This window comes from Brienomyrus brachyistius, unplaced genomic scaffold (genome assembly GCF_023856365.1).
Source record: "Brienomyrus brachyistius isolate T26 unplaced genomic scaffold, BBRACH_0.4 scaffold105, whole genome shotgun sequence".
Taxonomy (NCBI): domain Eukaryota; kingdom Metazoa; phylum Chordata; class Actinopteri; order Osteoglossiformes; family Mormyridae; genus Brienomyrus; species Brienomyrus brachyistius.
In genome coordinates, this window is record NW_026042380.1 from 486,637 (window position 1) to 500,080 (window position 13,444).

General features: G+C 46.1%; 1 protein-coding gene across 7 annotated transcripts in view; it reads right to left on the reverse strand.

Moving 5' to 3' along the window:
• LOC125727623 (transcription factor 7-like 2) overlaps positions 1-12,713 on the reverse strand; it is a 39,805-nt gene extending 27,092 nt beyond the window's left edge. For all 7 annotated transcript variants that reach the window (XM_049004476.1, XM_049004470.1, XM_049004469.1 and 4 more), the window contains exons 1-4: positions 12,677-12,713; positions 11,165-11,361; positions 10,973-11,042; positions 10,248-10,354 (exon numbers count right to left, since the gene is read on the reverse strand). In XM_049004476.1, the coding sequence (XP_048860433.1) occupies positions 10,248-10,354; positions 10,973-11,042; positions 11,165-11,361; positions 12,677-12,698 (396 nt within the window). In that variant the 5' untranslated portion in view covers positions 12,699-12,713. The remainder of the gene's footprint in view (positions 1-10,247; positions 10,355-10,972; positions 11,043-11,164; positions 11,362-12,676) is intronic.
• Positions 12,714-13,444: the final 731 nt, after the last annotated feature.

Consider the following 13,444-nt stretch of genomic DNA (forward strand, 5'->3'; position numbering starts at 1 on the left):
TGGCCAATTCCCAAAAACTAGACAAAACCAAAATTTTACCGTTGTACAGAAGCTAAGGTGCATTGTACAAAGTGCCTGAGTTCCCATCTCACACATAGCCCCCCCCCCCCTCCCACCTCCTCCCCTCCCCAGCATGAGAAAGGAGCCGCTCAGGTGACTCAGAGCCGCGTCTTCACTTTCCACGGTAAACCGCATGGGGGTTGACCTCATAACTGTACTCGCCGAGCAGCTAACAGTTGCAGGCTGCAGCCGGCCCTCGTCCGCCCCTCCCCCCCCGACGACGCTCGCAAACCCCACCCTCTAACCCCATTTTAGGCGTTTCTGGAAACTGCGAGGAGCTCTCTCGCCCGCGTGGCGGGATTCGCAGGTGCTGCGGCCGCATGCTTTTCGTCGTGACGCGAAGATGCTAAACACCATCAGCTCAAGAATGACCAGATTCAACTTTCGTATTGGCTCTTACCGAAAGTCGTGCATCAAAGCGGAGTCAGTCACTGGAACAACTGTGAGATTAAATTTAAATAACCTTCTCGTCACAGACACGGCATCCTACCCCACTAAGGCTCGCACCAACCACCTGAAAAACATACCTGCCTTGCACCCAATCACACAAAAAGAAATATAGGGCCCTGCAGCAAATCATGCATCGTCCTTCTTCTTCAATGCACTGACGTCACGACACTAAATGTTACATCAATCGGTAAATAAACTAAACAATATAAAATTTCCTTGGTTAAGCCGGATGAACCGCAGAGAAATTGGCCTCGGTGTTCGGCTGCAGCATCTGAGCGTCTGCTGCTCGGGGAATGTGCCACGCCGGGGGCAGTGAAACGGTTAAGGCGTCCTGCAGAGGTGCTCCGGCGGCCTGGCTGCCGAGAGACGTTCGCGGTGAGGTGTGCCAGGTGCACGTGGTTACAGCCTTCTTGTTTACTGCAGGCTCCCTTCCGCCGCTGAGCGGCATCTCTCTAGCTCTGTTTACTTCACCTCCACCCCCCGCACATACGCCTCGATCAGATAAAGCCATGCGTGGGGGGGGGGCGAGTGCAATCTACAGCACTCCCCCTCCCCCCCGGAGTAGTTTTCACCTTCTGTGCCTCCCCCACATAGCAGTGGGCTCTCAAACCACCAAGGTCACCATGGGGGGGGCAATATTGGGGCAAAAAACAGAAAACAGCCTCGGTTTGTACACGAAGTCTTGCATCCACCACAATGCCTGTGTACATGTATGTAGGCCGCGCGCGTGTGTGTGTGTGTACACGCGTGTGCAGGGTCAAGCCACAATACAGCAGCCCAACCCCAAAAGTTAACCGTCTCTCTCGCCACCCTACAGGACCCCGACATCTGCAAGAAAAAAAAATGACTGACGACTTAACAGCCCCGCCGTCAAATTCCCAGAACAAAGCAGGGGGTGCGAATCATGGCTGGGATCCAATATCAGAAAGTAACGCGTGTTGGGCGGCTGGTATCCCAAAACTTTTCCCAAAGCCTTAGCGTCATGAAGGCGGCCCCCATCTGATTCAAATGAAATGGCGGAAAGTCGAATCTTTCACGCTAACCATTCAAGACCTGATGCAATCTTGTGCCCCCCCCCATCAGCTCCTTTGATATCTTAAAAAAAGACTTCGTTCCTCGAGCCCGTAAGCGAGGCCCTATTTATAGGCCCGAAAATGGTTTCCAGTTGGCTCCAGACGATCATAGAGAGAAAACCACACCGAAAGCCACATTCCAAAAACGTTTGAGAGAGAACGAGCCGTTTGGCAGAACCGGCGACTTTCAAGGCACGGCCGGTGAGGTGGGGAGCTCCCCGCCGCGGGGAACGAGGCCTGCCAGAGAGGCCGACCGGCACCAGGTCCGTCTCCGGGCAGGGCACAGGAGACCATCACGGGGGACCCTCCCCTCAACTCTGGCCTGGATCTCAGGCCTATGAGAACCTCAGAAACCCCATCGGATCTGCTCCATGTTCGCACCATGCCCCTGTCTGCAGCCTCACTCTAAGCCAGACCAGAGCTTGGATTCTCACCTCCAACTCCAGACCAACCAACAATAGAGACGACTCAAGGAACCGGCTCTCAACACAGCAGAACATCCAGCATATCGTCACGCGTATAACGTGCTCAGTGCTTCCCTCGCAAATAAGACCCAGGTCACATTCAAACTCCTCGTTCTCCGTCTCGCCCCCAGTTCAATTTGCAGGAAGAGTGAGACTGCGACTGCATCGCCTTCTTGCCCCTGAAACAGGGAGGGGAGGAGTAGCGGGGGCTTCATGTGTGCTTCTTACAAGAAAACATGTGGTCTATCACATGAACTTCCCATCGCTGGGGTCAACCCGCACCCCCCTCTTCCCCCCCCAAACACCCAGACCTGGTGGAGCCTCCCCAGCCACACAGGGCGGGCACAGGGTGGGCGTGGTCACAGCTGGCTGACCCCAACACCATCTGATACCCATCTAGCTCTCATGGTTGGAGCCCCACCGCAGCTGGGGACGCACTCCTCACTACCAACAAGCACTCTCTGGATGCCCCCCCCCCACCCGGCATCCAGAGAGCCGGCCCCTCCACCCCATAGTCTAAAATCTACTCACATGCTTCATTCTAACCTATTTCCCCCAATGGTACTGAAATACTCTGCGAAACAGCCATAACTACTACGGGAACAGCATGTGGCTCAAGGGTTTAGGATACCATGGGTGTGATCGGAAGGTTGCTGGTTCAAATCCCACGGAGAGCAATGTGATGTCGCCATTGGGTCACTGAGCATCGGCTTTATCCACCAAATGTTCCAATGACTGTCTGACCCTGTTTTCTCAACTGAGCATCACTTTGGATAAAAGAGTCTGCTAAATATATATATGTATGACAATGTAATGAAAGATTCTTTTATGTTACTTTAGCCCCTTTCAGCTGACTGGAAAATTTTTCTGGAACCAAGAACTTTTGTCATGTTTACACCACAGGAACTGACTGTAGTTCCTCGGAGGCAGTTCCAGACCCCTTTTTTAGTACCTTCGTTTGAACTGCTGAGTTGAATGAGAATGAGCTACTGGGGGCACACAGCGGCAGCTTGGAACATGGAACATGGACGTAACGGAATTGCTACGAAAAAAGAGCTGTAGTGGAGCAAAAACCGAGTGGACATCATTATTTTTGCACTTCAGTTACATTTAATGCTTCAATTAATATATTTTTTGCTTGCATCTCCGTATTTCTTCATCGGAACATTTGATCGCTAACCGATATACTTTTGTCTAATATTGCCGGCAGCGAAAAAATGCTGCTGCTCGATCAAAAGATCTATCTGTTGGTCGTATTTAATAAGAATCATGAACACATCATGGACCATAAGTAAAAATAACCCTACGAGCTTTTTGCATCTCGAATGCTTAGTTGGCGTAGAAGGTCCGGGTTCCCATTATGTGGTGTGAAAGTGACACACGAACGTGGTCAGGAGTCACAAAGGTGCCAGGGAACCGCAAACTGGAATCAGGTTCCGGAACTTTGGTGTGAAAACGCCGATGGTTCCCAATCTGTTTAGCAGTGGCTTTCACCCAAATTGTCATACCATTGAAGATCAGAGAGCAGGGTCAAACCATATCCTTGGAGCACAACGGTCCAACAGTAACATTACCACTGGCCGTGAGATCTGAGCCAATAATCTTCCAGAGTCCAAGCTGACATACCCACACACTGCCCACTTTTATTCATTTCTGCCAGTGTACGCTAAACTACTCATGCACCTTGAGTATATTTAAGCAAATGTACACACAGACGTCTGAAGGAGATTCAATGACTGGACACAGATCACAGCTGTCGGCAGCCTTGGTGATTACCTAGGTCCTGGCAGAATCACCTGGGGTCTGTGTGTGTGTGTGTGTGTGTGTGTGTGTGTGTGTGTGTGTGTGTGTGTGTGTGTGTGTGTGTGTGTGTGTGTGTGGGGAATAGGGTTAAATTACATTGTGGGAACCAAATGATTGGAGAGTCCCCACAAAGATACAACTACAAACCTGTGTGTGTGCATGTGTGTGTGTGTAAGAGAATGATCTTTTTTCTGTAAAGATAACGTGCAAATGGTGAAATGCCCCCACATTTTGGACTTTAAAGTGGATGGGGGGGGGAAATGATACATAAAAGTCAGTATTAAGATCATATTATTCAGAAGTGAAATAAATGTTCCATTAAACGCCCAGGTAGAGGGCATTGCCTAACTGTGACAGGTGACAGCTGTCTTGGGCAGTACCTATTCATACGGTCGGAGCATTATACTTCCTTATACTACACCTCCAAAAGCAACGCTATTCCAGAACATGGCAAAATCATGGACGCGAACACAGCAGCAATGCAGCAACATCTGGGGTCTTCAGTGGCCGTTTTTTGCAAGTTAGCCTGTAGCACGGCATAGGCTCCGAGCAGACAAAAGGTTGCGATGGCTGCTTTGTGAACAAAAGTAACTTTGCGTTTCAAAAGTAAACCCAGCGACGTGAAATCGACACGCTGAAAAGAAAGGCTAATTCCTGAATCGAGTTTTTATGAAGCCATGACTTATTAAGGAGACAAATATGCTGTCTGTACCTCTCTAACCACGGTGGGTAATGTAACCCAGCCCTCCCAAGAATATTCACAGCCCCTCCACTGTCCTACGCTCAAAAAGCCCAGTCAGTCTAGCAACCCTTAGGCCGCGGAGAGCACCTGGCTCTTACAGCCTGCCATCTGCCCCCGGCCTCGTCAGCCACACCCAGAATCCTTTGCGCTGTGATGTCAGCACGTGATTGTCAGCCGCCTCAGAGGAATGAAAAGGGGGGGGGGGGGGGGGAGTGTCTAAGTCAACAGACCATGTCATCAGCAGTCACCTTTGGTAAACACAAATTAAACAAAACACCACAGTATTGGATATATTTAGATTCTCTCGCTCCAATTAATACAATATTTATATATTAACACACAACATATATAAGAATCTGTGGGCTTCGACTACTAAAGGCATTTCAAAATAGGCGTGAAGAGCCAAGATACTGTGGCAGCACAAACCGGAATGTGACCCCGTGTTCGAGGGCAAGGCAGATAAATACTGTACCAAGAACCAAGAATGAAAACTAAAGCAGACGTATGGATAAAGTAAAGACTCCATTCTCTCTCTCTGCACCAGGCAGAAGCCGTCAAAACATCCAAACGGGCTGCACTTCAGAGTCAGTGGGAGGCCCTCTCTCCTTCCAGGTGAAGGCAAAGGGAAAGACAGACCTACACAAAAACCTGAGAAACAGTGTTTGCCTGCAGTTTATTAAATCTGCCAAGATTTCCCCCATGAAAGGAGTCGCATCTTCATGCAGGCAAGAGGTGAAACGTCGCACTGAAAAACCAAGGTACATTAATGCCATATCCGGAATAACTTAATGTGATTAAAAACAGCACTAACAAAGTCAGCTTCCTCAAACTGAGCAGAATTTTCTCTGCGCGTCCATCTAACAATAGCGATCTTAGAAGCACGTTACTGACTGCATCTGTGGTTTGAGGCCAAAGACAAGACAGCAGATGTTAGATTTCTACAAATGCATGGGTAAAAATAAACATCCACCTAGTCGCTGGTGGTGGGGGGGGGGGGGGGGGGGGGCGTGCATGAGATCCTGTGAAGCATTCAGGACAGATAATTACGGCGGCCGACAGCTTGGGGCGAAGTGCTCAACAGGTGCGACCGTCTTCGGAAATGTCGTTGCACGGTAAAATAGAATGCAGCGAGTTTCTCGAGGGAGGTTTTAATGCTTTCCACTTCAAAGAGGGGCCCTTATCACTGTATGTATTTACATGCACAAACTTTGTCATTTCCTGCTGTCCCTTTTAAAGAGTTCAGTGCCTCCCAGCTGAGATGACACCAGGAAGGTGTTTGTCTACAAAGCAGCTGTAGTCGCTCTCTCACTCTCTCGCTCTCTTTCTCACACACATACACACACGCACATACCCCTAACCTATTCAAAATACTCAGATCAACGAACCCTTTCACTTTAACCCGCCTGAGGTTGATGTTCCAAATTCCTGAGTGCCCAGATAAAAGTTAGTTTCATGAAAGTAAATCGTACTAATGTATCTTCAGAACATCACACTAACATTTCCTCGAACCGACTACCGATTCCAGATCATGACTAAAAATATATCGATCTTTAGCCCACTGTTGTTTTCTTGATGCTTGCCATCAAGTCACTGTCTAGCTTCTCACCCCGTTAACACTCACGGCGTGCGCACACACCCGCACAAACACCCGTTCTTTGGAAACAAGCTCCAGCTGTTTCGAGCATTTGAGGTTTCGTCGATGCAGTTAAAGCTCCTACATTCAGCGTCGCCCGAGGCCTAAGCTGGACCATGCCACTAATCTCTCAAGGAGAAGGACTCGGGGTTTGTGTGGAACTTCTAACTCCTCAGAAGCCCTCCCAGAGCACATCGGTTTAATTATTTCATCTTGCACTTACATGACGCTAAACAATCGCGAGCGGCTTTGCATCTCGACGCCGCTGTGAGTTTACAAGCAGCTCTGGCACCAAACGAAGACCGTTTTTTTTTTTGCTTTTTCCTTAGCGGACCATAATCCGGGAACGGCTGCTTATCGTCCTCAGTCAGAGGACAGAGAACTGAAAATCGACGGCATTCTGCTAGTAAAGACGGATTACTGGGACTAAGCCGGAGTTTCTGCTTTTGTTTACCGGGAGACCAAAGCCTTGTTCGACAAGCTACCGCCGGGTGACATCACAATGCGGGATGGCTCCCAATCCTTGGGATGATCCGCATAAGGACAAACACTTAAAAAGCTCAAAGGTTTCGGCATAATTACGCGATGCTGACACAAGTACTGGGTAAAGCCGAGACAGACCCCCTCCTCCAAACCCACCCCAAAAAAGCGAAACTCCTCTCAAATTCATGTCTCCACATAAACTGCAATTAAATAAACTTCTACTAACCCTAAGCTAATACTAATCCAGGTAGCATTCTTACCTGACCAATGTGAAACCAAATTAAAACGTGTAAAGGAAAGGTATTTTCAGCCATGATTCGTTTTGCTTGAGTACAAGGCAAAACAAACGACTCCGCTGAAGTGAAAGAAGAAAAAAAAAAGTTTCCATGAAAGGTTTCGACCACTGTGTCAAAATGAATCTGAACGAAAGAGCAAACCCACAACACAGACAAAACGAGCATCAGTGATCAATCAATTACTGACCCCCCTCCCCCTTCTCTTTTTTTTCAAGCAGACGATCTTATTTGTCAATGTATCGTTTGCCGGCATTGATGAACAAAATTTTCCTGCGGTCGCCGTCATCAAGAACTGAGATTTCACCCCCCCGCTCCCTTCTCTTGCTGCAGCAGATTTTTAAATAATCCCACAAACGCCTGGGCAGGGCAGCAACCATCCATCTAAAGCAATATTAACCAGCATAAAACCTGCATGAAGGCAACCGAATCTGTCAAGATATGAACACCCTTCAAACACTAACGGTTAGGGTGTGAAAATGGCTTCTACAGCTGCCAACCTGGGGACTGAATGTGATGACTGAACCCTAGCACTGAGATTTTAACTCCCTCAAAGTAATTTTCCTTCTTTACGCAGCAGCTTTTGAGCCACCGCCGAACTGCACGGTTACGATGCGGGTGCACCGCGCCGTAAGGAAACATTAAACTTTACGCTCCTGAATATCAAAGGGCAGCAGTGTGCCTCTGTACGTTTATAGAGGAAGGGGCTTGCCAAACTCGACGTAATTATAATAATCATAACAGCGGACTGCATATTATTTACTTAGGTAATTTGAAGAGAAGGGGCTCTTGCTTAAATAATTAAAGAGTAACTGGGGAGCGTTCCTGCTCACGGCCGGGATATTCACACAGGTCGAGTCCGGAGCCATGGCTGTCTGTCGGCATGTGGACCCAGCAACCGGGAACCTCCTGACTCCTGGGGGGAGGGAAGGGAGGGGCCGCAAGGGGGCCTGGTGCAGGAGGGGGACTCGCGGGAACTGCGGGACCAGAGCAGGTCCGGGGGGGTGGGAGGGGGGAAGAGAAAAAATAAAAAAAACAGTAGCCTGAGGGCGGTTTGCTTCCGACCAGCAGCTCCCACTCCAAGCCGCGCCCCCGCCCCCCCCCCCCCCCCCCCCCCCCACTTAACAAGCTTCTTCTGATCCCTTCAGAATGAAGCGTTGTCTTCCAGTAATCCTGGGAGTTAACCCCCCCCCTCCCCAAACACGCACAAAAAAAAAACACACTTCAGAGACGACATTTTTCACTCCCTATAACAATGACAATTCTATCAGTCGCCCCTCCCTTCTACTGCTGGAAAAACTGAATTCCGTCCCGTTTCTCGAAGGCCAAAGCATTACGGAGCACAGAGAAGCACGTCCAGCCCCCGGGGGTGTTCAATTTGAATGATCATTCAGGGTAACAGGAATTTGTATGCTTGTACTTTACTTAATTGTAAAGGGATCTTGCCAGGTGCGTAACAATCCCACCAGAAAATGATACCACTGCACTAAAATATTACTACAAAACACGCTGAGTCTTAATGAGAAAACTGGAAAAATAATTCCTCTATTCCCCCTATTGAGTGCCTTACCATATGCACATGCAAAATAAAGCACACATACATACATACATACATACATACATAAGTACATACATAGTACTGTGCAAAAGTCTTAGGCAGGCAAAGAAAAGGATGTTCAGATTATCCTCGTGTTGGTGTAAAACTACGGTATCATTCCTGTCAAAGTGTGTCAGCTTAGTCATTTCAGAACCTCTGCTAAAATCATCCTAGTATTTGCAGCGACCGTCCACCAACACCTCACACAGCTAGTCAATCTCTCACTGACTGTTTAAACCGATATATGTCATTTTTTATTTGAGATGTTGGTGAAATTTAACAAAATCATGGAACTAGATATCAGTAACTTTAGAAAACAGAAATTATTGCTAATTTTTATTGTCTTACTCTTAATTGGCACACATTCTAATGTTAAATTGCGTTTTTTTGTTCTAAGCCAAAGTACGCTTGCTACCCAGATGAACAGCTTTAAACATTTCTTTGGACTTTTGCACAGTACAGTACTGTGTATACATCCCAAAGAGAGCAGCGCTATGGAAACGGAAATTAACAGAAAAGCACAGTAACAGATTCATCACAGTTTAAAAGAATCATCGCATCAGTGGCCAATCACAGGTGCCAAACACACGGAACATGCAAAGGGAACAGTGCTCAGACTGAAGGAACCCCCCAAGGACCCCAACCCCCCCCCCAACCCCCCACACACACACACACACACAAAATGAGGCCTTCACAGGTGTCATGCTCGCTCATCCAGCAGCAAATACAACACCAGATATGTGCCATCGGACCTATCTCTGGGGCACAAACTGAAATTTCACAATTAGGCTTATATACCCTGCATTGACAGCTGCCCCACAGCACAATACGATGGCCACGGTGATAAATAATTCACAGACGGTCACACAGCGTCAAAACCTGCTGCGGAATCCGAACATAGCCTCCGTGTGGAATGCGAGAATGTCTGTATACACCTACAGAATGCATTCAAATACCTTAAATCATGCACCAATTACACTAAAGGCACAAGACAGATGAAAAATCCTTAGCAGTTTATATATAAATATATTTACATAAACACAAATCAAAGTCTTATGGCGCATCCTATACTAACCCCTCTGAATCTTGTGCTATGGCCTTCGAGGGCCAAACGATGGCCTGTCACAAAATCTCAGCGAGAAAGACCCCCAGGGTTCCACTTGGAACATTCTAGAAATGTCGAATGTCACAGTTACATGTAAATTCAGCAGATACGTTTTTATACATAACAAACCACGGAAGGCAGGCAGCCTCTGAATCATTAAAAAAAAATGATTCCAATTCCGATTCTTTGGAGGATAACAAATTTAATAAGTAACAACCTTTTCAAAGTAATTATTAATCTGTGAACCATAATTAGCACTGGCCTAATATAATTTACCCCTCCGCTACACTTGTTAAAAAAAAAAGTTACTGGTATGTTTCTTGACAGTATTGTAGTTCAGCAGCACAGAACTTGCCAACATATAAATCTTTCTGCAATTATTCAGACAAAACTTTAGTTAATTGCAGAATGATTTTTCCTGAATCACTGATGTGTCATTAGCCTCTTCTATGGACTTTCAAAGTCGACAGGCCTAATGCAGATCGCAGGATGATTAGTAAATACGTAGGGTTTGTGACTCGATCCGACGGAGATGAGGACTTACAGATGGAGACATGGAGCCGTTGGGGAGATAAGCGTCCGGCAGCATCAGAAATGGGTATCCGGAGTACGTAGGTGCCTTGTACACGCCACCATCTTGGTGTTTTGACACTTAAAAACAAAGAACGTCCACTGAATTAAAAGCTGTGATAAAAGGATTTGACCATAACGTGATGAAAAAAAAAGCACAGACCCAACCAGGGCTACACCCAATACGTTGTTGCTCTAAACACTGCCACCACCACCAACCCACATCACCCTTACTTGTTTTCATTATTATTATTTGTTTACTTAGCACACCACATAGACAGTTGTTGTCTTTGCTCTGCGTTATTTGTGGTCGCCAGCGGCGTGTTTTCAAACAGCGCCGAAATGTAACACAGAGTTATCACACCCATCTTTAACTCCTTGATTTGCGTTTTTCTTTTAATAAAGTAATCGATGACGATTGTAAACGGTCACTTATCGTTTACTACAAACAACTTGGGGCAATTTTTAATCCGTGGGGAAAATTCTAAACTTTAAAATGTCCCACACATTTAACAGATGCGCTTTCGCAACTCACCTGCGACGTCCATTCCTATCTTTTATAAATTGATCCGTTTTTTATACATTTTTTAAACGATTTACGTACGAATGTTCATTGTCAACGACATATTTTCCCCCAGTGATATACAATGTAAAACACACGCGCGATTTCTACACACCGGCGGCCAACCGCTTGCTCACCTTCGTCCAGGGGATCTCTGTGCTTGTCCGAGTAGATTCTCTGATCCCCTTGCTGTCCCCGTCTGACCGCCTGCAAATAACCGTAATAACGACAAAAACAATATATCAGCAAACCACAGCAGAGTGACAACAAAGTTGCACTGCAGCGTCTAAAACCTCGAATCAGCAAATTCTAAAGAAAAAAGTTCTAACCCCTGGAGCAGGAACGTTTGGACTCTGATTTATCTCCGATTCATTCACCAGAGACGATTTAAGATCCGCTAAATCCCTTTCGGTGAAAGAGTTTTCTTGAATCTTCTCATCCTGCTCTCCTTCATGCTTGAACGGGATCATCTCATCGTTAGCCCCAAGATCATCCCCTCCGCCACCATTGAGTTGAGGCATGTTTGCTGAGGCACAAACAAAAAGTTGAGGAGAGAAAAAAAAAGCAAATTTTACTTAAAAATCAAAAGGAGGGAAAAAACACAGAAACAACAGAAGCTGTCCAACTTCTTGTGTGGATTTCCCCCTCCTCGGGTTGAAGCGCCCAAAACGGGGCGAATGAATGAAACAAAACAAAAGTTGTTAGCGTACGAAGTGGCCCCGTACGCTGAAAGCAATGCAGCCCAAGCGGCGACAAATAGAGCATTTGAACCGAGCACAAGGCTGGGGCTCCGACATCAAAGAGCCCCGCCCGGTGATTGACAGCCTCGATGATTGTAGGGGGGTCGCACGATTGTCTCCGCACAGGTTTCCGCTCTTAAAGAGACAGTGCCTCTTAGGGTAGAGCGATCCAGCCACGTCCATCCAGGCGCCCACTCGGCATACTACGAAAAATTTTAATCCCAACGAAAAGTTTTCTAAACGAAGTGAAACAGAAAACGTGCAACATCACTTCCTAAATATTTTAAACCACGACATTTCTATCACTTCTTCATCTTCCTTGAGCTGTGAGGATATTTCAGCTGGATATACTGTAAAATAGTAACTGTAGAATGTGTTTTTTTTAATCTAACATAAATGCTTTATGATTAAAGCATAAATACCGAAGGGAAAAACGGTTCGGAAGCCTTCAGGCTGACTAAATGTTTTGCTCTCATTCCCCAGTCACGTGTTTTCATTTTCTTTGCTTTTACGTGTGTAATGTACAGAAATATTACACAATATAAATAAAAAAGGACGTGTGTTTATGTGTAAATGTTTTCCAATCTCCACACACACGCGGAGACAGAGTGGAATCGTCCTGCTTTTTCAATAACCCAGTTCATCTAGATATATTTACCAAATTATTGATAACCGTTCAGTCTTACGATCGCTCACGCTTTACTGGGCCCCTTATAAAGCTTATTATACCAGCTGAGAAGACATTGAGGAAAACAACCAGTTTAATTCTTAAGATTCAGCAATTTTGCGCCATGGTTTGGAATATGTGATCAGTGAGCGCGTATCATTAGGTTGTCTTACATGCACTGACTTGTCTCAAGACCTCGATGTGAATGAACACCATGACCCACGGCTGAGGAATATGTCGAATGAAAACAAAATATGCCCACTATTTGCATAAGGCTGCATATTTATACAATTCCACCCATGCATATTAATAAAAAGATTAAAATGAGCAAATTAATATATGCAAATCTAAATTATAAATGAGTTGTTTAAGCTTCTTGTTTATTTGCGTTGATTAAACATAAACAGCTGTTTTTACAGGACTGATTTTCTCACTCTTCCCGCTGCTGTCCTGCATCCCACCGAATGCCCGGGTGCTTGCGTGTGAGTAGCAGTCAATGTGCTTCTCGCTACTTCATGGCCGGCGTACCCGTGCTCTCCCCGGGCGCTTTAATTTAACCTGTTGCTCCGTGACTCCCCTCCCCTCGCCTGCTTTGACTCGTATGACTGCGTAGAAGCAGCCTTATGTACTCCCCACTCTCATCGGTTTCCTTTTTACAGACATGACGTCAGACGTCAGTGAGCCTTGGGGACAGGAAGCATAAAAGCAAGGAAAGAAGAATCGACAGCTGCCGATGGTGGAACTTCTCAAACAGAGACTTGAACATCATCAGCGCTGCTTCTCTTGGACGTGTCTCCGTAGAGGAGACTAAATAATGCTGAATTTGAAGAAACATATTCCCCCCATCAATCTTCACACGCTAATTTGATCCACATTTAAAAAAAAAAAAAAATGCAAGGAAAGTATAACTACAGCCTATTTTGGGTTTAAATCATCCATTTAAGCGTCATTATTGGCTGGCATTTGTTATGAAGTCTTATTGCCACGTGCACATTTTTTGGTTAAAACTTACACATACCTGTATGTACTTTATATATAATCCTAAACCAATGAAAAATGTACATATTCACTTAGCACGTCTCCTTTATAATCCACATGAAACTGAATCATTTACATGCATACAGATGGATTTTATGTGAGTCCCTAATGCAATAAGAATGTAATGCAGACAGAGGGCAACAGGGGATACAATTTTAAGTCAT